At 42.0% G+C, this 22103-nt stretch overlaps 1 protein-coding gene across 1 annotated transcript in view; it reads left to right on the forward strand.

The window, feature by feature from the left end:
- Nucleotides 1-2668: 2668 nt before the first annotated feature.
- LOC134610683 (von Willebrand factor A domain-containing protein 5A-like) overlaps nucleotides 2669-22103 on the forward strand; it is a 31280-nt gene continuing 11845 nt past the window's right edge. The window contains exon 1 of the mRNA XM_063453791.1: nucleotides 2669-2838. Within this exon, the coding sequence (XP_063309861.1) occupies nucleotides 2701-2838 (138 nt within the window). The 5' untranslated portion in view covers nucleotides 2669-2700. The remainder of the gene's footprint in view (nucleotides 2839-22103) is intronic.

The raw sequence follows: 22103 nt of genomic DNA on the forward strand, positions 1-22103 counted from the left end.
CTAGAGGAGCTTCCGCGATTCTCACTGTGAAAATCACAGTGAGAAGACACTGAACGTCCATAGCTCCGGCATCAGTGCGCTGTGCCTGCCTGCCCGCCGGGTGACACGAGGGCCAGCCTCAGGGGGCCCTGAGGTGGCCGGCTCCTGGGCCCCCCAGGAGAAGAGGATGGCCACAGTGGCATACATACCGAGTCGCAGGGTGGGCCGGGCCCAGTCGCAGCCGCGACCCTGGTATGTACGCCACTGGGTGCCACATCACAGCATCTTTTATTAATGTAGAACCAAAACAAAATATGTCAGAACCAGTGGGATACAGTATTATACCTAAAATATAAAAAATAAACAGAACTCGGTGTGATAAAAAGGATTTGTGAGATGCTTGAATTCTCCTGAAGTTTGTGAGTGCAGTCTTTTCAGGAGTTATTATTTTAATCACACCGTGTTCTGTTTATTTTTTATATTTTAGATATACTACTGTATCCCATTGGTTCTGACATCTTTTGTTTTGCTCTATGTAAGATCATTTACAGGGAAGTGATCGTGGGAAGCTGTATACAAAAGTTACGTTTATTATTTATTTACCGCTTTTCGCACATGTTGGGTGAATATAGGGATATTCGTATATACTATTAATGTAAAACCATTGCCCTCTAGCTTGCCAGCACTGACTCAAACCTTGACTGCATGTCAGCAAAGAGACCTATTTAATCCTACTGCTGCAATATAAATACCCTTTTTTTTATTCTTGCACCTGACAGCGCATTAGCTTAGTAGGTTATTGTGGTTTTTGACTTGTTACAATTATTTATATAGCGCCACCATTTCTGCAGTGCTGTACAATAGATAAACAAGTCAAAGAATTCTAACAAAAACATGACTGACATACTGGAACAATAGGTGAAGAGGTCCCTGCCCAAACTAGCGCACAATCTAAAGAGATGAGGGAAAAATACACAAAGGGAATTAGGCCCTTTAGCAAAACCTTCGGTTAAAGGTTATCCAGCCGGGGGATGTGACTCCGGGCACTAATGGAGACATTCTGGGCCTCCTGAAAAATGTTCGCACCTTGTTCCAAGCAAATATTGCGTTGGTGCTGGAAGAGTCAACAGCGGTCATAGATTGGTTGAAAGCTGGTGAGGAGGATGTTTTCTCTATGACACAACGCTACTTAGGCACACCAGAAAAGCTTCAGCAACTCTCATCCTCACACCAGGCCCTGCAGGCCAGACTAGATGTGCTGGACGACCCACAACAATGCAGTATGAGCTGCCTCACTTCTTCTGATGCCTTCTACCTGCTATCCTGCACCCAGGCAGGCTAAAAACACTTCAGTGTATGGCTCATATAGGCTCACCAAGACCAACAGGTCTCAGGCAGCGGTCACGCGTGATGTCCTACTTCATTTTCAGTTGTTTGGGGATAAGATGGCAGTGGAGCTTAACCCCTTAAGGACCAAACTTCTGGAATAAAAGGGAATCATGACATGTCACACATGTCATGTGTCCTTAAGGGGTTAAAAGCAAGAGCTCCTTCAAATGTAAGGATATGCAGCTCACTTTCCTGCAGAACCTCTGCAGGACCACACTGAACAGAAGAAACTTAGTTCATCAGGTTACTCTGACCCTCCGAGAAGTTGGCATCAGGTACAGATGAGGTCCATCCTGCACACTCCTGGCCTTCAAGGGAGATTACCACCTTATCACTTATTTCGCCTGAGAACTCAGGCTCCCTCCTTACAAGGTTGCGGCTTGACTAGCCTGATTTCAGGAACCCCTCTGCAGACAACGGCTGAGACAGTCATGACATTCTTGGTGTACGATTTGCCACTATTTTGTGGAGTGTGTTGCCAAAATGTGTCCCAGATAACTATTTTTCATTGTTCTTGCATTAGTTTTTAAATTTTTCATTTTGCAGTTCTTCTTAGTCTCTTAGCCTCACGATTGAATCTAAATCTCTGTCTTTAAGTCAGGTCCGACCAACCCTCATCCCCCCCACCGTGGTGCTCAGGAGTTATTAAACTATAAATGTTTACCATCTTGTCCTTATAGTTATGCATAAAATTCCAATTTTGTTTGATTCTGTTTTATCATATGTGCTACTATTTACTTTTAATACTTATAGTCTCAACAGTCATTTTATGGCCTACTCTCAGTACTTTAGGGCTCCTAGGCTGTCCTGTTTCTCTGACTGTTCATTACCAAATGGCTTCCCTCTGTAGGTTTTACTAATGTATAGCTTGCCTGCCTTTACTATAGTAGCCCAAATAGTAGCTGGTTGTGGCCACTTATACTGCCTTGCTCGCCTTCATTATATATTAAAAAGCCCTTCTTCCAACCACCTCTATCTTCTCTAGCCATAAGCAAAATGTAGCCTTCTGGAGGACCATATCAAGACTTTATCCTGCATATTATAATTGCAATTATATTTTACACACCTTGCAATTTTGTATTTATTTTTTTGCAAGTTCTAGTAGTCAGATCCTGGGTAATCTAAGCATATTCCTGAATGTGTGTGATTTAAAAGTACACAATTATCCAACTCCCTCTGTTCCTGTGTGTCCAACTTGTCTGGTTACAACTACATGTTTGTTTGTCCACCCACTGTAAGGTGCTGCGGAATTTGTTGGCGCTATATAAATAATAACTTAATAATAATGATCATAATAATGATTTCTTAGCTTCAGGTCCCGAATCTACGGACATGTCAACTACTGAGACTCCTGCTCTTTTCAGATTGATTTCTCTGCAGAATGCAGACGGTTCATGGAGCCTCAGCCCTGTATTGGCTGCTGTCCTAAGTTTAAGCGAGGACACGCTTAAGCAGGAAAAGCCTCAACAGGTATTTACCAATGAGTTATTTTTCATACCTAGTAACTACGCAACTTTTCCAGATAAAAACGTAATCACTCAATTGGTTGTGGTTTAGATGTGGCCGTTAGTAGCGATGACAGAAAGTACTTGTACAGCAGCAATATCCACGGGTGCAATCATTCCTCTTTTAGTTGAAGAGTTACAAATGTTTAGATATTACACTTGTGGGGTAATTTTACCATATATCTTAATTCGTTACTGCTGCCTACCTGTACCATTAGTTCTATCCTATATTGATGGCCTCCAGAGAAGTATTATGTCATTGATTTGGGGTTACAAGTAAACTCAATGGCTTTCCGGATGATGGCTAGATCATGTATGTGAGCCTGAGGTGGCCTTGCGGTGCCAAAACTGGAGTTATATTATTGCAAGGCTGTTGTAAATGTTGAGGTAGAATTATCCTGTGTGTAAAGTCTGATGTGTAGACATTGAGATGATGATACCTCTTGTGAGGTTGACCATGGATTTTCTCGCTATGCAAACCTACAAATTTGGGAAATCAGTGTGAGGTGGGTTCTCCCCGCTTTACTCCAGTAGTTTGCAACTCAGAGTTCTATAGATGGTCACAAAATTGGAAACTTTAATTTGTGGCTAGAGTATCTGTGACGAGAGCAATCTCGCCACATTGCATTGGAGAAGCCTGGCTGCCCGCCTGCTGCCTTTGGACTATGGCCCTGGGAGATTGGGCCCTTTAAAAACAGTATTCGGCCATACCAGAGTGTATGTCACTCATTCTGGCCCTTTAAATACAGTGGGGTCATTTGGTACTTGCCCTGTGTGAGCTGTGGTAACCCAGATAGCTATGCCATGGAGCCTATTCGTGTGATTAAAGACTTTGGCTCCATGGCGATTAAACTGTATTCGGTTGATCTGAGTGCCATTCACCTAATAATGTGCACTCAGACCTGAGCTATCTGGGGATATGTGAAATGTCTGTGTGTTATGTGTAAAATGTGACTTTATGTATTTTAAAGTGTTTTATGTCGTTTTGCAACCATGTGGTTAATGGAGTCTGCCTCTAGTCCTGGATAATTGGATTACTTCCCCCCATTGTCTCCAGGATAGAGGGCCCTGTAAAACCATGCTTCCAGAAGGTCAAATGCACATTTGTACTAACTTTTGAACCCCTGGTCCAATTCGTATGATTTTTGAGTATGTTGTTCCCCTGAATGGATTGATTGTGAATATGTATTTTTATGCGAATGTGATGTATATTTTGGGAGTTATGAATGTTGTGTAAAAACTGTATTTTCCCTACCTATGATAATTGTATTTTCCTGTGTGTACAGATAATTAGTTTACAGGTAGAGAGGAGGGCTATGTGTGGGATGTAACTATTGTGTGATTGGTTAATGTACGTTACTGTGTGTGTCCCTCCCCTTCATGGGAGCACCTAATAAAAAGGGCTGCAAGCTAGCAGCCAGAGAGTTCTATTTTTACCCTCAACTTGAGTCCTGTCTCTTATTGGGGGAATCTGCTACAAGGGATTGCTATGCTAGGCATATTCCCTTGCTATAATCACTGAGCTCTTGTAAGAGCTTGTTCCTGCTTCGTTCTGAAGGGAGATAGCTGCAGCCTGCGGTGCTTATGGTGTCTGGTGGAGTGCTTGGAGTCCTCTGGAAGCGCTAGGAGCATCCATTAACGGAGGTACCCAGTCGGGGTGCCAGGTGATCCGTTACAGTATCCGATTGTGTCTATTGTTGACATCGTCCATTGAGGGAGGGGAGTAATCCCAGATGTGGAGGACTTTTACAGTGGATTCTGTGTATATATCTCAGTTCACAGGGAATCTGGTGAACTCACAATACTTTCCAAGTGATATATTTTATTTAGGTCAATGAAAGAGTTATAGTTGTCTAGGTTGAAAAAAGGTTAATCAAGTTCGACCATGATGCCCATTTTTTCTGCTGTTGATCTAAAAGGAGAAAAAAAGGTAGCATTCTCTAGTTATGCCACAAAAAGGGGGAAATCCTTCTTAACTCCATAATGGCAATCCGATTTCTCCTTGGAATAATAACCTTTTTACATACGTATCAATTATATCCTTGAATATTCTGTTTATGCAAAAAAGCATCCAATACTTTTTTTAAATTATCTATAGAATCTGATAAGACAACCACTTTAGGCAGAGGATTCCACATCTGTATTGTTCTTACTGTGAAGACGCCTTTCTTCCAGTCTCAGTGGGTGACCTCTTGTTTGTTGTACATACCTGCTAATTAACAAGTTAGCACACACACACATATATATATATATATATATATAGTATCCAATTGTACCCAGCACACACACTCACAGAATGTCAAAAAATGCCGGGTGCATTCCAGCCATAGCCAAAAAATATGCAGAAATACCAAAAATGAAGGCTTGCACTCACGGTCTGTTGTTTGAATTAAAACACTTCTTCTTTATTCAAAATTGCTTAAAACATGGTTGCTGTCATCTCATCGACGTTTCAGCCACATCAGTGGCTTTCATCAGGATCAACTCAGCTTACAAAAACATTGCATATACAAATAACTGCTTATATATAGCTGAACAGACTCATAAGAAAAATTAAAAACACTTACCACCTGTGTATTCAGGCGCCCGGCGTCTCTCACTTCTATGTGCGCATGTGCCAACACGCCGAAACCGGAAGTAGCGTGTTCGCATCATTTGCCGTTGTCAGGGTAACCTGCAATGTAAACAAGCTCCCCGGGAACGAAATGCTGCTGCACACTGCCCGGGCGCCTACTAGGTGAATTCATCAGACAATTAAAATCGATCATTCGTTTTATCCTAGTCCCCTGATATAGCAGCACAATCTACATGTAGCTCACTGGCTCTATGCCACCTACGATGTGCAGAAAAGTGCCAGCTACTCATCCTTGCTCTAAGTTCTCAAGTGTCCTATCTATAATATATGACAATGGTACAATTATTGGAGTTAATACTATTAAAATTCCAAGACCATCTAAATCTGATTTTGAACAACCTTCAGAGAAATAAAGTCTATTTAAAGGTATTTCCTGTGCCTCTTCAAGGGAAATTACCCATTATTCTATATACAGGGGCGTATTAGCCGCGAGGCAAACAAGGCATTTGCCTTGGGCGGCATTTTCCAGGGGGCGGCAAAAAAAGCCGCCCCCCAAATGCCCAAGGCAAATGTCTTGTTAGCCTTGCGGCTAACAGACATGCTGAGCTGCTGCTGGGCGGTCGGGCGGTCGAGAGGCGCTGCTGGGCGGGCGGCGAGGGAGCACTCCCCCTGAGCTGTCTGCTCAGCTCCCTCGTGCGCCGCACAGTGAGGCTGGGAGCCGGAATATGACGTCATATTCCGGCTCCGCCTCCCAGCCTCACTGTGCGGCGCGCGAGGGAGCTGAGCAGACAGCTCAAAGGAAGTGCTCCCTCGCCGCCCGCCTAGCAGCGCCGCCCGACCGCCCAGCAGCCACTGGACCACCAGGGAAAAAAGAAGGCCCCCCCCCCAGCATTCCCAAAGGTAAGGAGGCTGGGGGGGTTAAAGTAAAAAAAAAAAAAAGCCACTGGACCACCAGGGAAAAAAGAAGCCCCCCCCCAGCATTCCCAAAGGTAAGGAGGCTGGGGGGGTTAAAGTAAAAAAAAAAAAGCCACTGGACCACCAGGGAAAAAAGAAGGCCCCCCCCCCCCCCCCAGCATTCCCAAAGGTAAGGAGGCTGGGGGGGTTAAAGTAAAAAAAAAAAAAGTGTTAATGTGAGTGTCTGTTAGTGAGTGTGAGTGTGTGTGTGTGTGTGTGTGTGTCTGTTAGTGAGTGTGAGTGTGTGTGTGTCTGTTAGTGAGTGTGAGTGTGTGTGTGTCTGTTAGTGAGTGTGTGTGTGTTAGTGAGTGTGTGTGTGTCTGTTAGTGAGTGAGTGTGTGTGTGTCTGTTAGTGAGTGAGTGTGTGTCTGTAGTGAGCGAGCGTGTGTCTGTTAGTGAGCGAGCGTGTGTCTGTTAGTGAGCGAGCGAGTGTGTGTCTGTTAGTGAGCGAGCGAGTGTGTGTCTGTTAGTGAGCGAGTGTGTGTGTGTCTGTTAGCGAGTGTGTGTGTGTCTGTTAGCGTGTGTCTGTTAGCGTGTGTCTGTTAGTGTGTTTGTCTGTTACTGAGTGTGAGTTTGTCTGTTACTGAGTGTGAGTTTGTCTGTTACTGAGTGTGAGTTTGTCTGTTAGTGTGTGTGTGTTTCTGTTAGCGAGTGTGTGTTTCTGTTAGCTAGTGTATGCGTATCTGTCAGTGAATGTGTGTGTGTTTAGAATGCGGGGCGGGGTAAAGGTTGGGTGGGGGTGGCGCGCGGGGGGGGGGGAGGGGGAGGTGGGCGCCTGAGTTTTGTTCTGCCTAGGACAGCACAAAACCAGGATACACCACTGTCTATATAATAAGGATCCTATCCACAGTGTTAAAAACATAGCCATTCAAAGTGCAAAATATTGTTTTAAAGTGATACTAAGTGCTCTTATGTACATTAAAGTGCTTGCAGTGATCAATTATGTACATCAAAGTGCTTTCATCGAAGTACATCGAAGCACTTTGATGTACATAATTGATCACTGCAAGCACTTTAATGTACATAAGAGCACTTAGTATCACTTTAAAACAATATTTTGCACTTTGAATGGCTATGTTTTTAACACTGTGGATAGGATCCTTATTATATAGAATAATGGGTAATTTCCCTTGAAGAGGCACAGGAAATACCTTTAAATAGACTTTATTTCTCTGAAGGTTGTTCAAAATCAGATTTAGATGGTCTTGGAATTGTAATAGTATTAACTCCAATAATTGTACCATTGTCATATATTATAGATAGGACACTTGAGAACTTAGAGCAAGGATGAGTAGCTGGCACTTTTCTGCACATCGTAGGTGGCATAGAGCCAGTGAGCTACATGTAGATTGTGCTGCTATATCAGGGGACTAGGATAAAACGAATGATCGATTTTAATTGTCTGATGAATTCATCTAGTAGGCGCCCGGGCAGTGTGCAGCAGCATTTCGTTGCCGGGGAGCTTGTTTACATTGCAGGTTACCCTGACAACGGCAAATGATGCGAACACGCTACTTCCGGTTTCGGCGTGTTGGCACATGCGCACATAGAAGTGAGAGACGCCGGGCGCCTGAATACACAGGTGGTAAGTGTTTTTAATTTTTCTTATGAGTCTGTTCAGCTATATATAAGCAGTTATTTGTATATGCAATGTTTTTGTAAGCTGAGTTGATCCTGATGAAAGCCACTGATGTGGCTGAAACGTCGATGAGATGACAGCAACCATGTTTTAAGCAATTTTGAATAAAGAAGAAGTGTTTTAATTCAAACAACAGACCGTGAGTGCAAGCCTTCATTTTTGGTATTTCTCTCTCTCTCTCTCTCTCTCTCTCTCTCTATATATATATATATATATATATATATATATATATATATATATATATATATATATATATATATATTTGTATAGTGCTATCATATCCCCTCTACAGTTTTTCTACCCTAATAACTGTTTTCCATCCCCCTTACTAATTTTGTAGCTTGCTTCTGCACTTTTTCTAGTTCTGCCATATCCTTCTTTAAAACTGGTGCCCAAAATTGTACCACATATTGATTTATAAAACGTCAAAATTATATTTTGATCATGTGAATCAATACCTCTCTTTATACATTAAAAGACCGGCATTACATACTGTTGCCTAGTTTTTGATCTATAATTGTTCTCAAGTCCTTTTTATTTAATGTTATCCCTAACTCAACCCCATTTATTGTATAGGTGGCCTGTGGGTTCCTTATTCCAAAATGCATGACTTTACATTTATCTCTATTGAATCTCATATGCCACTTACCTGCCCAGTCGTCCAATGTATCCAAATCCCCTAGTAAAATTGTATCATGTTCAGGCTGTATTTTCTTACCTAGTTTTGTGTCATTTCAAAAATGACTTTCAATGCTCACTTCAGAATCATTCATAAACAGATTAAAGAGAAGTGGACCCAGGACATAACCCTGAAGCACTCCACTTACCGTTTTTGACCAACTTCAAAAGTTTACAATTACAACTACTCTCTGCATTCTGTCTTTAAAGAGATTCGACAGTGTCAGGGAAACAAACCTGTATTCCTTACACTATAGCTCCCTCTGGTTCTCTTCCCCCTTCCCCTTTCTCTAAAACTGCAATGATTAAAATTGCAGGACTGGGGGGCGGGGCCTGACCGGGAAGCCGAGAGGACGTTAGCCTCAACAGCTCCGGCCAGGAACAACCGAAAAGCAGACAATACGCGGCGGAAACGGCAACAGAGTGGCGGATAAGGGCTACCAGGCGAGGGAGGACCTTTTCAATGATGCCCTCCAAGCGACGATTGGTCCGGTGTCCGCCCGACACCCAGGCGAGGCCTCACAGCATGGCGGCGGGTACAGGAGAGACGGCCGCTTTCCTGCCGCCGGAAACGGCTGGAAATCAGCCATGGAACCCTCGTTCCCCCCCCCTGTGGGACCGGAGGGGGTTATCCCGGTCCTCTCCTGCTCTCAGCCCCCAACCGATCTGGGGCGAGGAGGTAGGAGGCACAGAACGCATGGCAAAGATGGCGGCCGTGAGGACACATGAGGTAGTGGCCCCCCATGAGGATCAAATCGCACGGGCCTTTGAGCGCTTCTGGGCAAGGTTCTGGGCCAAGCTTGCAGCGCGGACGCAGAACCATATGGGGATAGATGCTTCCCGACAGTTCACCGCAACACCTGCACAGAGTCACAGGCCTGCACTAAAACCCACACAGAGGTCTGCACCAAAGCATGTACAACACTCTACACAAAGGCCTGCACAGCAGCCGGCACCCAAGCCTGCGCAGCGGCCTGCACAGTGGCCTGCACTCAAGCCTGCACAGTGGCCTGCACTCAAGCCTGCACAGTGGCCTGCACACAAGCCTGCACAGCGGCCTGCACACAAGCCTGCACAGCGGCCTGCACACAAGCCTGCACACAAGCCTGCACACAAGCCTGCACAGCGGCCTGCATCCAAGCATGCACAGCGCCCTGCAGAGTGGCCTCCACTCAAGCCTGCACAGCGGCCTGCATTCAAGCCTACACAGCGGCCTGCACCCATGCCTTCACGGCGGCCTGCACCCAAGCCTTCACGGCGGCCTGCACCCAAGCCTTCACGGCGGCCTGCACCCAAGCCTTCACGGCGGCCTGCACCCAAGCCTTCACGGCGGCCTGCACCCAAGCCTTCACGGCGGCCTGCACCCAAGCCTTCACGGCGGCCTGCACCCAAGCCTTCACAGCGGCCTGCACCCAAGCCTTCACAGCGGCCTGCACCCAAGCCTGCACAGCGGCCTGCACCCAAGCCTGCACAGCGGCCTGCACCCAAGCCTGCACAGCGGCCTGCACCCAAGCCTGCACAGCGGCCTGCACAAAGCCCTGTACCCAAGCCTGCACGAAAGCCTGCACTCAAGCGGAGTTCCAAGCATGCACAGCGCCCGGCAGAGTGGCCTGCACAGCAGCCTGCACCCAAGCCTGCACAGCGGCCTGCACCCAAGCCTGCACGACGCCCTGTACCCAAGTCTGCACGGCAGCCTGCACTCAAGCGGAGTTCCCCCCAGCGTCCCACAGGGGATAGAGTGCACCGACCAATACAGGTGGCACGCACTCAGCCCCAACACGGCATCGGCTGACCCAACAGGGACTTGGACTCAATTCCAGGCATAGTATTTGCTGTAACCTAGCCTCATGTGCCTCTAATGGACCCACACGACCCTCTATTACAACGTTTGGTTCTTCCTTTATGCTTATTTTTTCAGTTTGTTTTATTTGCCTCAATTACTGCTCATTTGTATGCTACCAGAGGCCTGACTATCATTCTAGCGCAGCCATGTGTAACCCTGTCAACATCTCCCCTAGCACTCACTCAGCTACTGCTGCCTAGTACTAAGATATGTCTTAGCCACAGTTACTTTACATACCTTATAGCACCACAGCTGCATAGTTAACCTACCTTGTTTATGTTACAAGCCCGATACTAAGGCTATTAATCTTAATGAAACAGCTCATAATCAATACGCGCGCGACATATTATAACTCCTAGTTTAACCCTATAACTCTTGTTTCGACATACTGCTGAACCTTTCTAGCTGACATGATAGCTTAGCCATTTATGAATATACAGTAACCTAAGGCAATGCAGTCGAAAATCGCTTATGTTCACTCTACTCATATTAAGCTTGTATATGTACATTTGTGTCAAACGCTCATAATCTTCAAAAAATGTGCACAGTTTTATCCACTGCCTAATTAACGCAAAGTCTTGTGTGACCTCGCATGCTCAAGCTGTTGTGGCATGACATGCTATATGTTTTTTCTCCATGCACAAATAAAATAAAGAATTAAAAAAAATTTAAAAAAATTGCAGGACTAAGTGGGACTAGGACAGTGCACCCAGACCACCTCAATGAGCTGAAGTAGTCTAAGTGACTATAGTGTCCCTCTATTTAATCTAAACCAACTTATTTCAGTTTTACTAGTAACCTTTTGTGTGGAACTGTAAAAATCCAATTAGATCACATCTACTGGATTACCCTGATCTTTGTTTCTACTAACTTCTTCATAGAACGCAATTAAGTTAATTTGGCGTGACCTGTTTTCTCATAAAATCATGTTGATTCCTGCTAATGATATTATAGTTCAAAATGAATTCTTGAATATTATCCCTTGACAGCCCTTCAAGTAATTTCCTAACCACAGATGTTAAGCTCACGGTTCTGTAGTTTCTGGGTTGATATTTTGAACCCTTTTTAAATATAGGCACTATATCTTCTTTTATCAATCCTCTACAATTCCAAATCTACAGCCATGTATTCTTCTTCACTATATACTGAAGATAGATAATTATTTGGTATTTCTGGTAAGTCCAGATCTTCTTTGATTAAAATCTCTGAAAACTCACTTCTTCATTAAAGCGTATCAATTACACTGTCAGCAGGTTTCTCATCCCCCACCCCATGACTCCTTTCCTGCAACTGTCAAAAATAACCTACCAAGCACTCAATAAACCCTTCTCTAACAAACTATTCAATTCCCCTACTCTAACCCTTTGTGTCACTATACCCCACTCCCTCTAGCATGTAAGCTCATCGAGCAGGGCCCTCAACCCCCTCTGTTCCTGTACGTCCAGTGGTCTGATCTCAATTATGTGTCTGTTAGTCCACCCAGTGTACAGCGCTACGGAATTTGTTGGCGCTATATAAATGATAAAATAATAATTAACTCACCTATCTCACTTTCCAACGGACCAACACTTGCACTCTTAAACTTTTTGACATCAACATACTTTAAAAAAAAGTTTTGGGGTTGGTCTTGCTTTCATTAGCAATGATTGAACCAAGTGAAGTTTTTAAGTTTAGCCCATCTAATCACCCTTTTGCTAACACTATTGGCATGCTTATATTTGTCTTAGGATACAATGGACCGCTGTAATTTAAATGCTTTGAGTTTTATTATTTGACTAACCCTTTTACTAAGCCATATTTGTTTTAATTTAATTACCGAAAATGATACCACACTCCCCTGGATCCCAGGGTGCAACCTGGCCTGAGGTTGGCCAATTCTCACAATATAATTTGCAAAAAGCAATTATTATCAACACACTTGTGGTTAGCTTGACAAACGCCCTGTTATGTGCTGCAAGTTTGCATCTTCTTCAATAAATCTGCTCATTGGATTTAACTTGAGTGCTTGGACCATCATTACTTTTCTACAAATTATATTGGTATTAATTGGCTTCTTTTATATTTGTTTTCCAAAGGTATGTATTGAGAATTGTACTTTTGTAGAACTTGTTTAACCCCTTAAGGACAGAGCTTCAGAAGCTTGTCTTGCACTTAATGACAACAGCATTATTTTTTTTTTTGCATTCAACTGCAATTTGCATTTTACTAATTTAATGCACCGACACATGTTATATACCGTTTTTTAAAGGACAGAAAGGGCTTTAATTTGATGTAACATATATATATATATATATATATATATATATATATATATATATATATATATATATATATATATATATATATATATATATATAAAAAACCAAATAATCTTGCACTCCACCTGATCCGTAGTCCAATGCCCGGTGCTTGTCAGCCAAAATTCAACGAACAATTCAAAGATAGCACTCCAGGGACTTAATAAAATGTAACTTTTATTTTTCTCACTAAAACATCAAAGGTGTCAACGTTTCAGCTTGATCCCCTCAAGCTTTCGTCAGGACATACTGTGCAGACAAATAAACCCACATATATACCATACAGATAATGATAACTCACCACACTTGTGAAGGTGACATGTATCAACAATTATAAAAAAACAACCTTACACACAGATCGTGCAATTAAAAGAATTCAAATCAACTATTTTACGCTAGGGGAATCAATTACTTAAACATTAGTCACACTGGCCGCATAGAATAGTAATTACTGCAATGAATATCTTTGCTAATGTGTAAACTGGACTCATAGAAAGCAGGGCTGAAAATCAACAGGAATGCTCGTGACTCTGAAAGAGTTCAGACAAAACCAATCAAAAGCATCTTTAAACATCATTATAAAGGCATATGTCCCACTGGAATTCACTCCACACAAGATCGCTAGGATAGGGGTAGATCGCCTAACTGATTACAAAAATAGACTCCACAATTAAACTCACTGGAGATTGGCCAGTTACTAGATCAAAATAACTACTAATGATCTCAAAATTAATCACACTGGCCACATAGAGCTGTGACTGATGCACTATATTCAATTTCTTAGTATATACAACGGACTCTAAAAAAGCCCATACGAGATAACAAGATTATTTAACAAAAGGATAACACCTAAACGCATGAGCACATATATCCTCAGAGTTAACTAAATCCCAGTTGTATAAGATAGGGGTGGATAACCTAAACGGTTCCAACTAGACTACCCAATTAAACTAATACTGACTTGTGTAGTTACTAGAAATAAACTCGATCTTACTTAGATGAAATAATAAACAGAGCTGCGACTGTCTCACATAGTAAACACCCATGCATTACAAACCTCTGTATCATCATCATGATGGGTTACAATTCTGAGGCACATGGAAACTATTGAGGTTTTCAAAATAATGAATGTGCCAGTGCCACCATGAGTCAAAGGGAGGATTGCCTATCCCCCAGGGTGGGCATCCACATCCCGCCCCATGATCGTGACATATTCCAGGATTGACATGGTTATGAGAGAAACATAGGTATGTATGCCTATCCCTCAGGGTGGGCATCACATACCCCATCTCTAAAAAAGGTTCATTGAATGGCACAGAAAAAGAAAAAGAAAAATTATAAAAATGCAGTCAATGTATATTTCTCATTCAGACCCCCAGGGTATACTGTTCTCAGAGTTCTAATCCAATATAGTTCACGTTGTAGTAACATTTTCTTGCGGTCCCCTCCCCTCCTGGGTGGAGGTACATGGTCGATTGCCATGAGTTTCAGAGTCGGTAGAGTGTGGCCTTTCTCCAAGAAATGTTTGGCCACCGGTAAGTCTGATTTCTGATCCCTATACGCCACTCGTATGCTGGATCTATGATTGCGAATCCGTTCGCGCAGGGGCAGGTCCGTCTTGCCAATATAAGTAAGCCCACAGGGACAAGTAAGCCTATATATTACATAATCAGTGGTGCAGGTTAGCCGATGCCTAATGATGTACTTTTTCCCTGTATGAGGATGGGAAAAGAATTTTCCGGATAACATGTGTCCGCAAGTGACACAACCTAAGCACTTATAACAGCCCAGATTTATGGAGCCTTGTTTCTGCTCGTAACAGTGTATAGGATCCGTCTTAACTAACAGGTCTTTCAGATTTCGATTTCTCCTATAACACATCATAGGTGGTTGGCGAAATGGTTCTGGTAAAGACGTGTCGTTCCTCAAAATTCTCCAATTTTTATCAATCATCCGTTTGAATTTTGGAGATGCTGTAGAGTACGTGGTTGGAAAAACCAATCTCCTTGTTGATACAGTGTTCGGCTCTACTTGTGTTGAATAGCACCTATCTAAGGCTTTATGGAGTGTCTGTTCACTGTAACCCCGTTGGTGGAACTTATCCCACATTAATTTCAATTGTTCCTCAGCTTTACTGGGATCTGAGTTGTTCCTCACCACCCTCAAAAATTGTGAATATGGTAAGGATCGTTTGAGGGCATTGGGGTGGAAACTATTCGCCTGAAGCAAAGTGTTGCGGTCCGTAGTCTTGGAGTAGAGTGTATATGCCAACTTAGTACCTTCTCTAATGATTCGTACATCCAGAAAATCCACTGAAAGCGGGTCTGCCGTCATAGTGAGTTCTACATTCGGTGTACATGAATTGATGTATTGGACCATGGATTCTGCAGTGCTATTATCTTCCTTGATGATCATAAAAATGTCATCGATGTAGCGGCCGTATAATAAAATAATATCTTTAAATGGCTCCAATATATATTGAGTTTCAAATTCGAACATGAATCCATTCGCATACATTGGAGCCATGGCCGCTCCCATGGATGTTCCTGCTGACTGCCTAAACCAATCAAATTCAAAACGAAAATAGTTCTGAGTAAGAACCAATTCCAGAATTTGCATAACATATTCGATTGGGGGGCCCCTGTATTTGTCTGAAGATGAAAGAATCCGTTTCATGGCTTGGACTCCCCCTGAGTGGGGTATGATAGTGTATAAACTCTTCACATCACATGTGACTAGTGATGTCAGCCCAGCTGGTAAGGTAATCTTGGAAATCATATCAATGAAACTTGGAGTATCCTTGATGTATGTTGAAAGGTTTTGAATCGTTTCCTTAAATAAGAAATCCAGCCATTTAGCCAGTGGTTCTAGGATGCCTCCCACCGCCGACACAATTGGTCTCCCAGGAGGGTCCTGAAGGTTCTTATGCACCTTGGGGAGTGTATAGATCACTGGGGTCCTCGGGTTTAGTTGATGTAAAAATTCCCAGAGGTCCTGATCAATAAAATTCTGTTCTAGACCCTTTAGTAGAATGTCGTCAATTAAAAGTTTAACTTGAAGCGTAGGATCGCCTTTCAATTTCAAATAAGTCTGGGAATCAGATAACTGTTGGATAATTTCCAATCTATATTTAGCATAGTCTTGGATAACAACTCCCCCGCCCTTGTCCGCTGATCTAATAACAATGTCTTTGTCCATAGCCAAAGACTTAATGATCTGTCGATCCATTTTAGAACAATTTGAATTGTGGGAATGAGTAACTTTTAAATGATCCGTTGTCTCCTTTTGTACAGATCTTAAAAAACTTTTAATAGAGGCTTGATTCGGCAGGGGATCAAAGGTACTTTTCCTCTTAAACCTTATTGCATCAGAGGGAGTGGTTTGATTTTTAAAGAAATCTTTAAGTCGCAACGATCTCCCAAACTTATACAATTCAACTTCCCAGTCAAGTGGGTTGGGTTTGGCAGTGGGGACAAAAGATAAGCCCTTACTCAGCAAAGTAATTTCAGCCACTGTCAATACTCTGGATGATAAATTGAAGATAGGTATTATCTCCTCTGTCGTGGTGGTCTCCCTCTTGCCCCAGAAGGTACGTCCCTTCTGACCTCGTCTGGTGATTGTCCTCCTTCTGACGTAATCCCTTTGCTCTGGTGTCTGGTTTGTATCCCCTGACTGGCAGGGTTCGGAACCTCTAAAAAAGATTGTGCTTGAAAGTTGTTGGCCCCCCTCTCCCTACTGCTGCGATCAGATTCCGAGCTGGAATTTCCTGAGGTTTGATCAATAGTATAATGTCTAGGTTTGCGAATGGGTCTTCTTTTCCTCGCAAATCTAGGTAGATCACTGGTGCCGCTAAGCCACCTATAAACTCTGTGCTCCTTGTAATCGGCTGCCACTTTTTCTTGCTTATCCTTTTTGAATCTAATAAGATCCGTCTTGTAGCTCTTTACGTTATTTTCCAATTTCAGCAATAAATGCTTATTTATTATAAAAAAAATACAGAAAAATGCAAAAAAAATGAAAGTTTTTTTTTACAGTTTTTGCAATAATAATGTGTGCATAATTAGTGCATGTTAAAGAAAGTAATTAAAAATAGTAAAATTAAATTCATTTAGTTGTTCTGATTTACAGAATATATAATGTGTCTGGGATTTTAAGTTTTTTTTTTTTTGGTAGTTACAGGTCACAAAGCACAAGGAATAAAATAAACTTTTAATGTGGAGCGATTTTAGAATTTGGTATGTTTGTCTTGTAAGCTTAATAGCCATAAAATAAAACAAAATTGCCACACAAAAGTATATATTTATATAAAGTAGACATCACAGGCTATTGTCCCAAGCTTGTTTTGACACATTCTACGTAGCTATTTCACCGCCAATCTCTGCTAAATATTGGAGTAAAATTGTGGGGTTTTGGCTTTTGGCACGCAAACTTATAACAAAGAACTTCTCATGTATATTTTGTAAAGTTGGTGTGTGCTATTCCTGTACTTTATTTTCTGTTCAGCTACATCTGCTGAGTACAACTATACCCCCATTGTATGTCTTTGGCACTATTTCGTGAAGCTACAGTGCCATATAGGAGACCTGTCCTTTTCAGTATTTACAGTAGAATTTTGAGAGATGGATTTAATGGGCCTATGCTTCCATTTGGGGTATTATAGAAGTTTGACTGTTCAAAAAAAACCCACAAAGGCCTACCATTTGTAAAAGTAGACACTCCAGTGTATCTCATATGGTGCGTATTGTGCCTTAACATGCCCCCATTTTTTCACAAATATATGCCAAAGTATGTGTTAAAAAATAATTTTGGCAATTTTTTACATATGGATTACATTTTTGCTGGGCATTTTGTATATTTCATATGTGCCACTAAGTTCAAACTCCCCAAATTATTCTCAGCTAAGTCTTCTGTGTAAAACAATATGCCGAATGTATGACCTAGACACTATTTTGTGAAGTTACAGTGCTGTAAAAGAGACGTGACAAGTTCAGGTTTTTAAGTGTGAATTTTCATGGAGGGTTTTGATGCGTCCGTGTCCCACTTTGGAGCACTTGAGCAGGCTACATATTACAACTACACCATAAAGGCATACCATTTCTTAAAGAACACATCCCAGGGTATTTCAAAAGGCATATTTTGAACCTTAGCGTGGGACAATTTTTCCGCTAACTTGTACAAAGTGTAGTGGTAATAAGCAATTTTTTTGACGCACAGTATATTTTGCAAATCGTGTGTGTGCTACGACTGTATAATACTTCATATGTTGCTCAGCTATGTCGGCTGAGTACAGCAATACCCCCGTATGTACCTTTGCCAGGTATATGTGGACATTGGAGGGGCACATTTGGGACACAGCCATTCCAGTTTTTTTCAAACTTTAAATTTTTACTCTTTGCCCATGTCCCATTTTAGAGTATTTTACCAGGCTATATAATCCAAATACCCCATAAAGCCATACCATTTCTTAAAGAAGACATCCCAGGGTATTTCAAAAGGCATATTTTGAACCTTAGCGTGGGATAATTTTTCCGCTAGCTTGTACAAGTGTAGTGGTAATAAGCATTTTTTCAAAGTGAGTTTGCACAGTATATTTTGCAAACCTTATGTGTGCTACGACTGTATAATACTACATATGGTGCTCAGCTATGTCGTCTGAGTACAGCAATACCCCATATGTACCTTTGCCAGGTATATGTGGATGTTGAAGGGGCACATTTGAGACACAGCCATTCAGTTTTTTTTTCTAACTTTGAAGTTTTACGCTGTCCGTGTTCCATTTTGGAGTAGTTTAGATGGTTGGTTATTGAAACATCCCCACAAACACATACTATTTCTTAAAGAATACACCCTGGGGTAATTCAAAAGGCAGATTTTGAACCTTAGCGTGGGATCATTTTTTCTCTAGTTTGTTCCAGGTGTAGTGGTAATGAGCATTTTTAAATGTATTTTTTTTTACTTTTTTAAACTTTGTTTACTTTTTTTTATTATTATTATTTATTTTTGGTGCTTTTGCAGTAATACATACATGGTCAAAGACGCCACAACAGCGTATGCATTTGGTACAATCACAGTATAGTTGTTGTATTTGTTGGGCCATGTTTAACTTTGCACAAAAAAAAATATTTTTAATACAAGGGCTGTGTAGTTATAGTGAGGTGTCTTGCTGTACCAGTGGTGAGTGAGGCGGGTATGTCTAGTATTATCCCAATGGGACACTTAAGCAGTGTTGGGACACCAGTACAGGTTGTAAACTCGTAAAATGCCTGGCCCTGTACATGGCTTAAGTTATGTTGGGTTTGGTAGCAGGTGAAGGACTAGACGTCTGTGTTTCGCCTATGTGAGAATATAATATGGTACGGAGCTTGGGCGTCTGTGCCTTCATAGGGCTTAGTCTATTTTGGTTGCCTTTATAGGCTGAATGGCTATTTTGTGAGGGTGCTCCGTGGTATACCATGCCTTTTAACCTCAGGCATTAAGGGGAGTGGGGGAAGGAAGGGCCCGTATTCTGGTCTATAAGTAACTTTCCTATTTCTATGTGACTGTGTAACTAATGCCCACCGGAATGGTCGGGACTAGGTTTCTTGAGGTTGTGAGTAACTTAGCGTGGCCGTGAGCAAATGAAGCCAAACGGAACAAACAATGGTAATGACATTACTGTTAAGCTAGTAGTATAGTCCGTACGGGTGTCGGGGCGTGGGCCCCGGGTGGGCAGTGGTTGGCACTGTGGCTTCGGTGGATATTCCCAGCATGGTCAGTAAGGCTGGGCCTTCTTGCAGAGTAGAGATCTTGTAGTGTTGGTCACACACAGTGTTCTGGGGGTTGACCATTTGTATGTGATGCCCGCTGTTTGCAGGGTGGCAGTGAGGGGTTGCAAGCTCTTGCGCCACAAGAGAGTGTCTCTGCTCAAGTCCTGGAAAAAGGTATGTTGGTGCGTTTCAAAGTCGTATTGTGATTTTCCTTTGATGGCTGTCATTAGGGCAATTTTATCCGTCAAGGATTGGCATCTCAAGATGATGTCGCGTGGGGCTACCGTTGGTGCTTGCTGGGGTTTGTCGATGCGGTATATACTGTCAAATGTATTTCGCCTGCTTGTTGGGGAGGAGTGAGGCTACTAAGTGCCTTATAAAGTGAGGCAATTCGTCCAGTGGCACCGCTTCTGCTATTCCCCTGATTTTAATGTTTTTTCTCCTGCCCCTGTCGTCTATTATGGAAATTTGTCTGCTGGTGGTAGCTTGCGCCGTTTGCATCTGGGCGACAGTATAATACTGTGATCTGTATTTTGATCACTGTAGGCAGTGATCGACTGGCAGGGAATGGGGTTAATTTTTTATTTGGACTGGATAAGGGGGCGGCGGTTTATTTTTTACTTAAACGTTATTAAAACTTTTTTTAACTTAATTTTTAACTTTTTAAAGCTTATTTTAAAACTTTTTTTAACGTTAACCCCTAGTTAGCCTAACACCAAATCCCCCAATTCCCCACTAACTTCCACCCATCCAAGCTACCTAAATATATAAATTTAAAATATTTAAATTAATTAATAAAATTAATTTAACCCCTGTGGGTTAAAAAAAAAAAAAAAAAGAATTAACCCTCAGGGGTTAAAATAAAATCAGATGACAGTAAAATGTAATCCCTGCCAATTGATCACTGTATCAGAGTTGTTTAATTAAAATGAATTGTTTAATTAAAATGGGTAAAGGGGGTGGGATTTTGATTACATTTTTTTTTTTTTTTACACAGGGAACAGTATCATCACTGATCCGTCTCCCTGCACTTCACACAGAACCCGGAGGTGCAGGAAGGCGGAAGGTAAGTACATTGAGCACATGGGCTCGCTCTTACAGCCTGTATACAGAGTATACTCCGGTCAGCCTAATACAGAGGCAGAGCACCATTAACCCCGCCGTGATCTGGTGTTAATTTTAACGCGTGACGGACCTGGTCCGGACCAAGTCCGTCACTTGTCACGAAGGGGTTAAAGATTTATCCCATGTGCACTTGCCAGTGAATAATTCCTGCCAATCAATTATTTGTAAAAATGCCCGTATCTTATTAAATTTAGCCTTTAAAAATTTTTGCACAGCCCATATAAATGTGTGTTTGTTTTTGTTAATCTCAAATTATACCATAATATTGTCATTATTTCTCAGGTGCTCCACAACTTGAATGTTTGGATCTTGTCTTAACTAATAATTTAGTTTTATTTTCAGACAATATAGAAACATAGAATGTGACGGCATATAAGAACCATTTGGCCCATCAAGTCTGCACAATTTTCTAAATACTTTCATTAGTCCCTGGCCTTAACTTATAGCTAGGATAGCTTTATACCTAGCCCAGGCATGCTTAAACTCCCTAACTGTGTTAACCTCTACCACTTCAGCTGGAAGGCTATTCCATGCATCCACTACCCTCTCAGTAAAGTAATACTTCCTGATATTATTTTTAAACCTTTGTCCCTCTAATTTAAGACTATGTCCTCTTGTTGTGGTAGTTTTTCTTCTTTTAAATATAGTCTCCTCCTTTACAGTGTTGATTCTCTTTATGTATTTAAATGTTTCTATCATATCCCCCCCGTCTCGTCTTTCCTCCAAGCTATACATGTTAAGATCCTTTAACCTTTCCTGGTAAGTTTTATCCTGCAATCCATGAACCAGTTTAGTAGCCCTTCTGTTTTTTTTTTTTTTTACTTTGTTTATATTTACTTTTGGCATGCACATACTTTGCTATTTTTATTTTTGTGATTTTGTTTTGAATATCTTTATTGTTGTCACAATATAAACGCGTTTAGCGAACCGAGTCATATTAAAGCAAATATTTGCCCACGCAGGGGCCGAAGCATTGGTAAGTAAAGGTATAAACAGTTTGTCGCTTACGCAGAAGCGAATTAGTCTTAGCCTGTATAACATGACATAACGGATTGGTTCATATTGTCAACTGGCCTATGTACTCAGATTAGTTTTACGGCTGTGTGTTTGTTTTTTGTATACTTATTGTTGCCGTAGCATATGTGCGTTTGGCTCCTGCTTGTATGGGTAGGCATGAGTTGCCCATGCTAGGGCGCATATATACGGTGCTTATGTCAGTATGCATTACGTCGTCTACGCAGAGGCCATCTGATTCATGTTGGTGTAATACAGTTTGCTTATGCTTGGTCAGTTGTTCTCACTTGACCCTGTTAGTGCTCGTGACGTACCATTGTTTTGTCTGCTCTGGTGTCTTTTGGTAGAGTGTGTCTACC

This window comes from Pelobates fuscus, chromosome 5, assembly GCF_036172605.1.
Source record: "Pelobates fuscus isolate aPelFus1 chromosome 5, aPelFus1.pri, whole genome shotgun sequence".
NCBI lineage: Eukaryota > Metazoa > Chordata > Amphibia > Anura > Pelobatidae > Pelobates > Pelobates fuscus.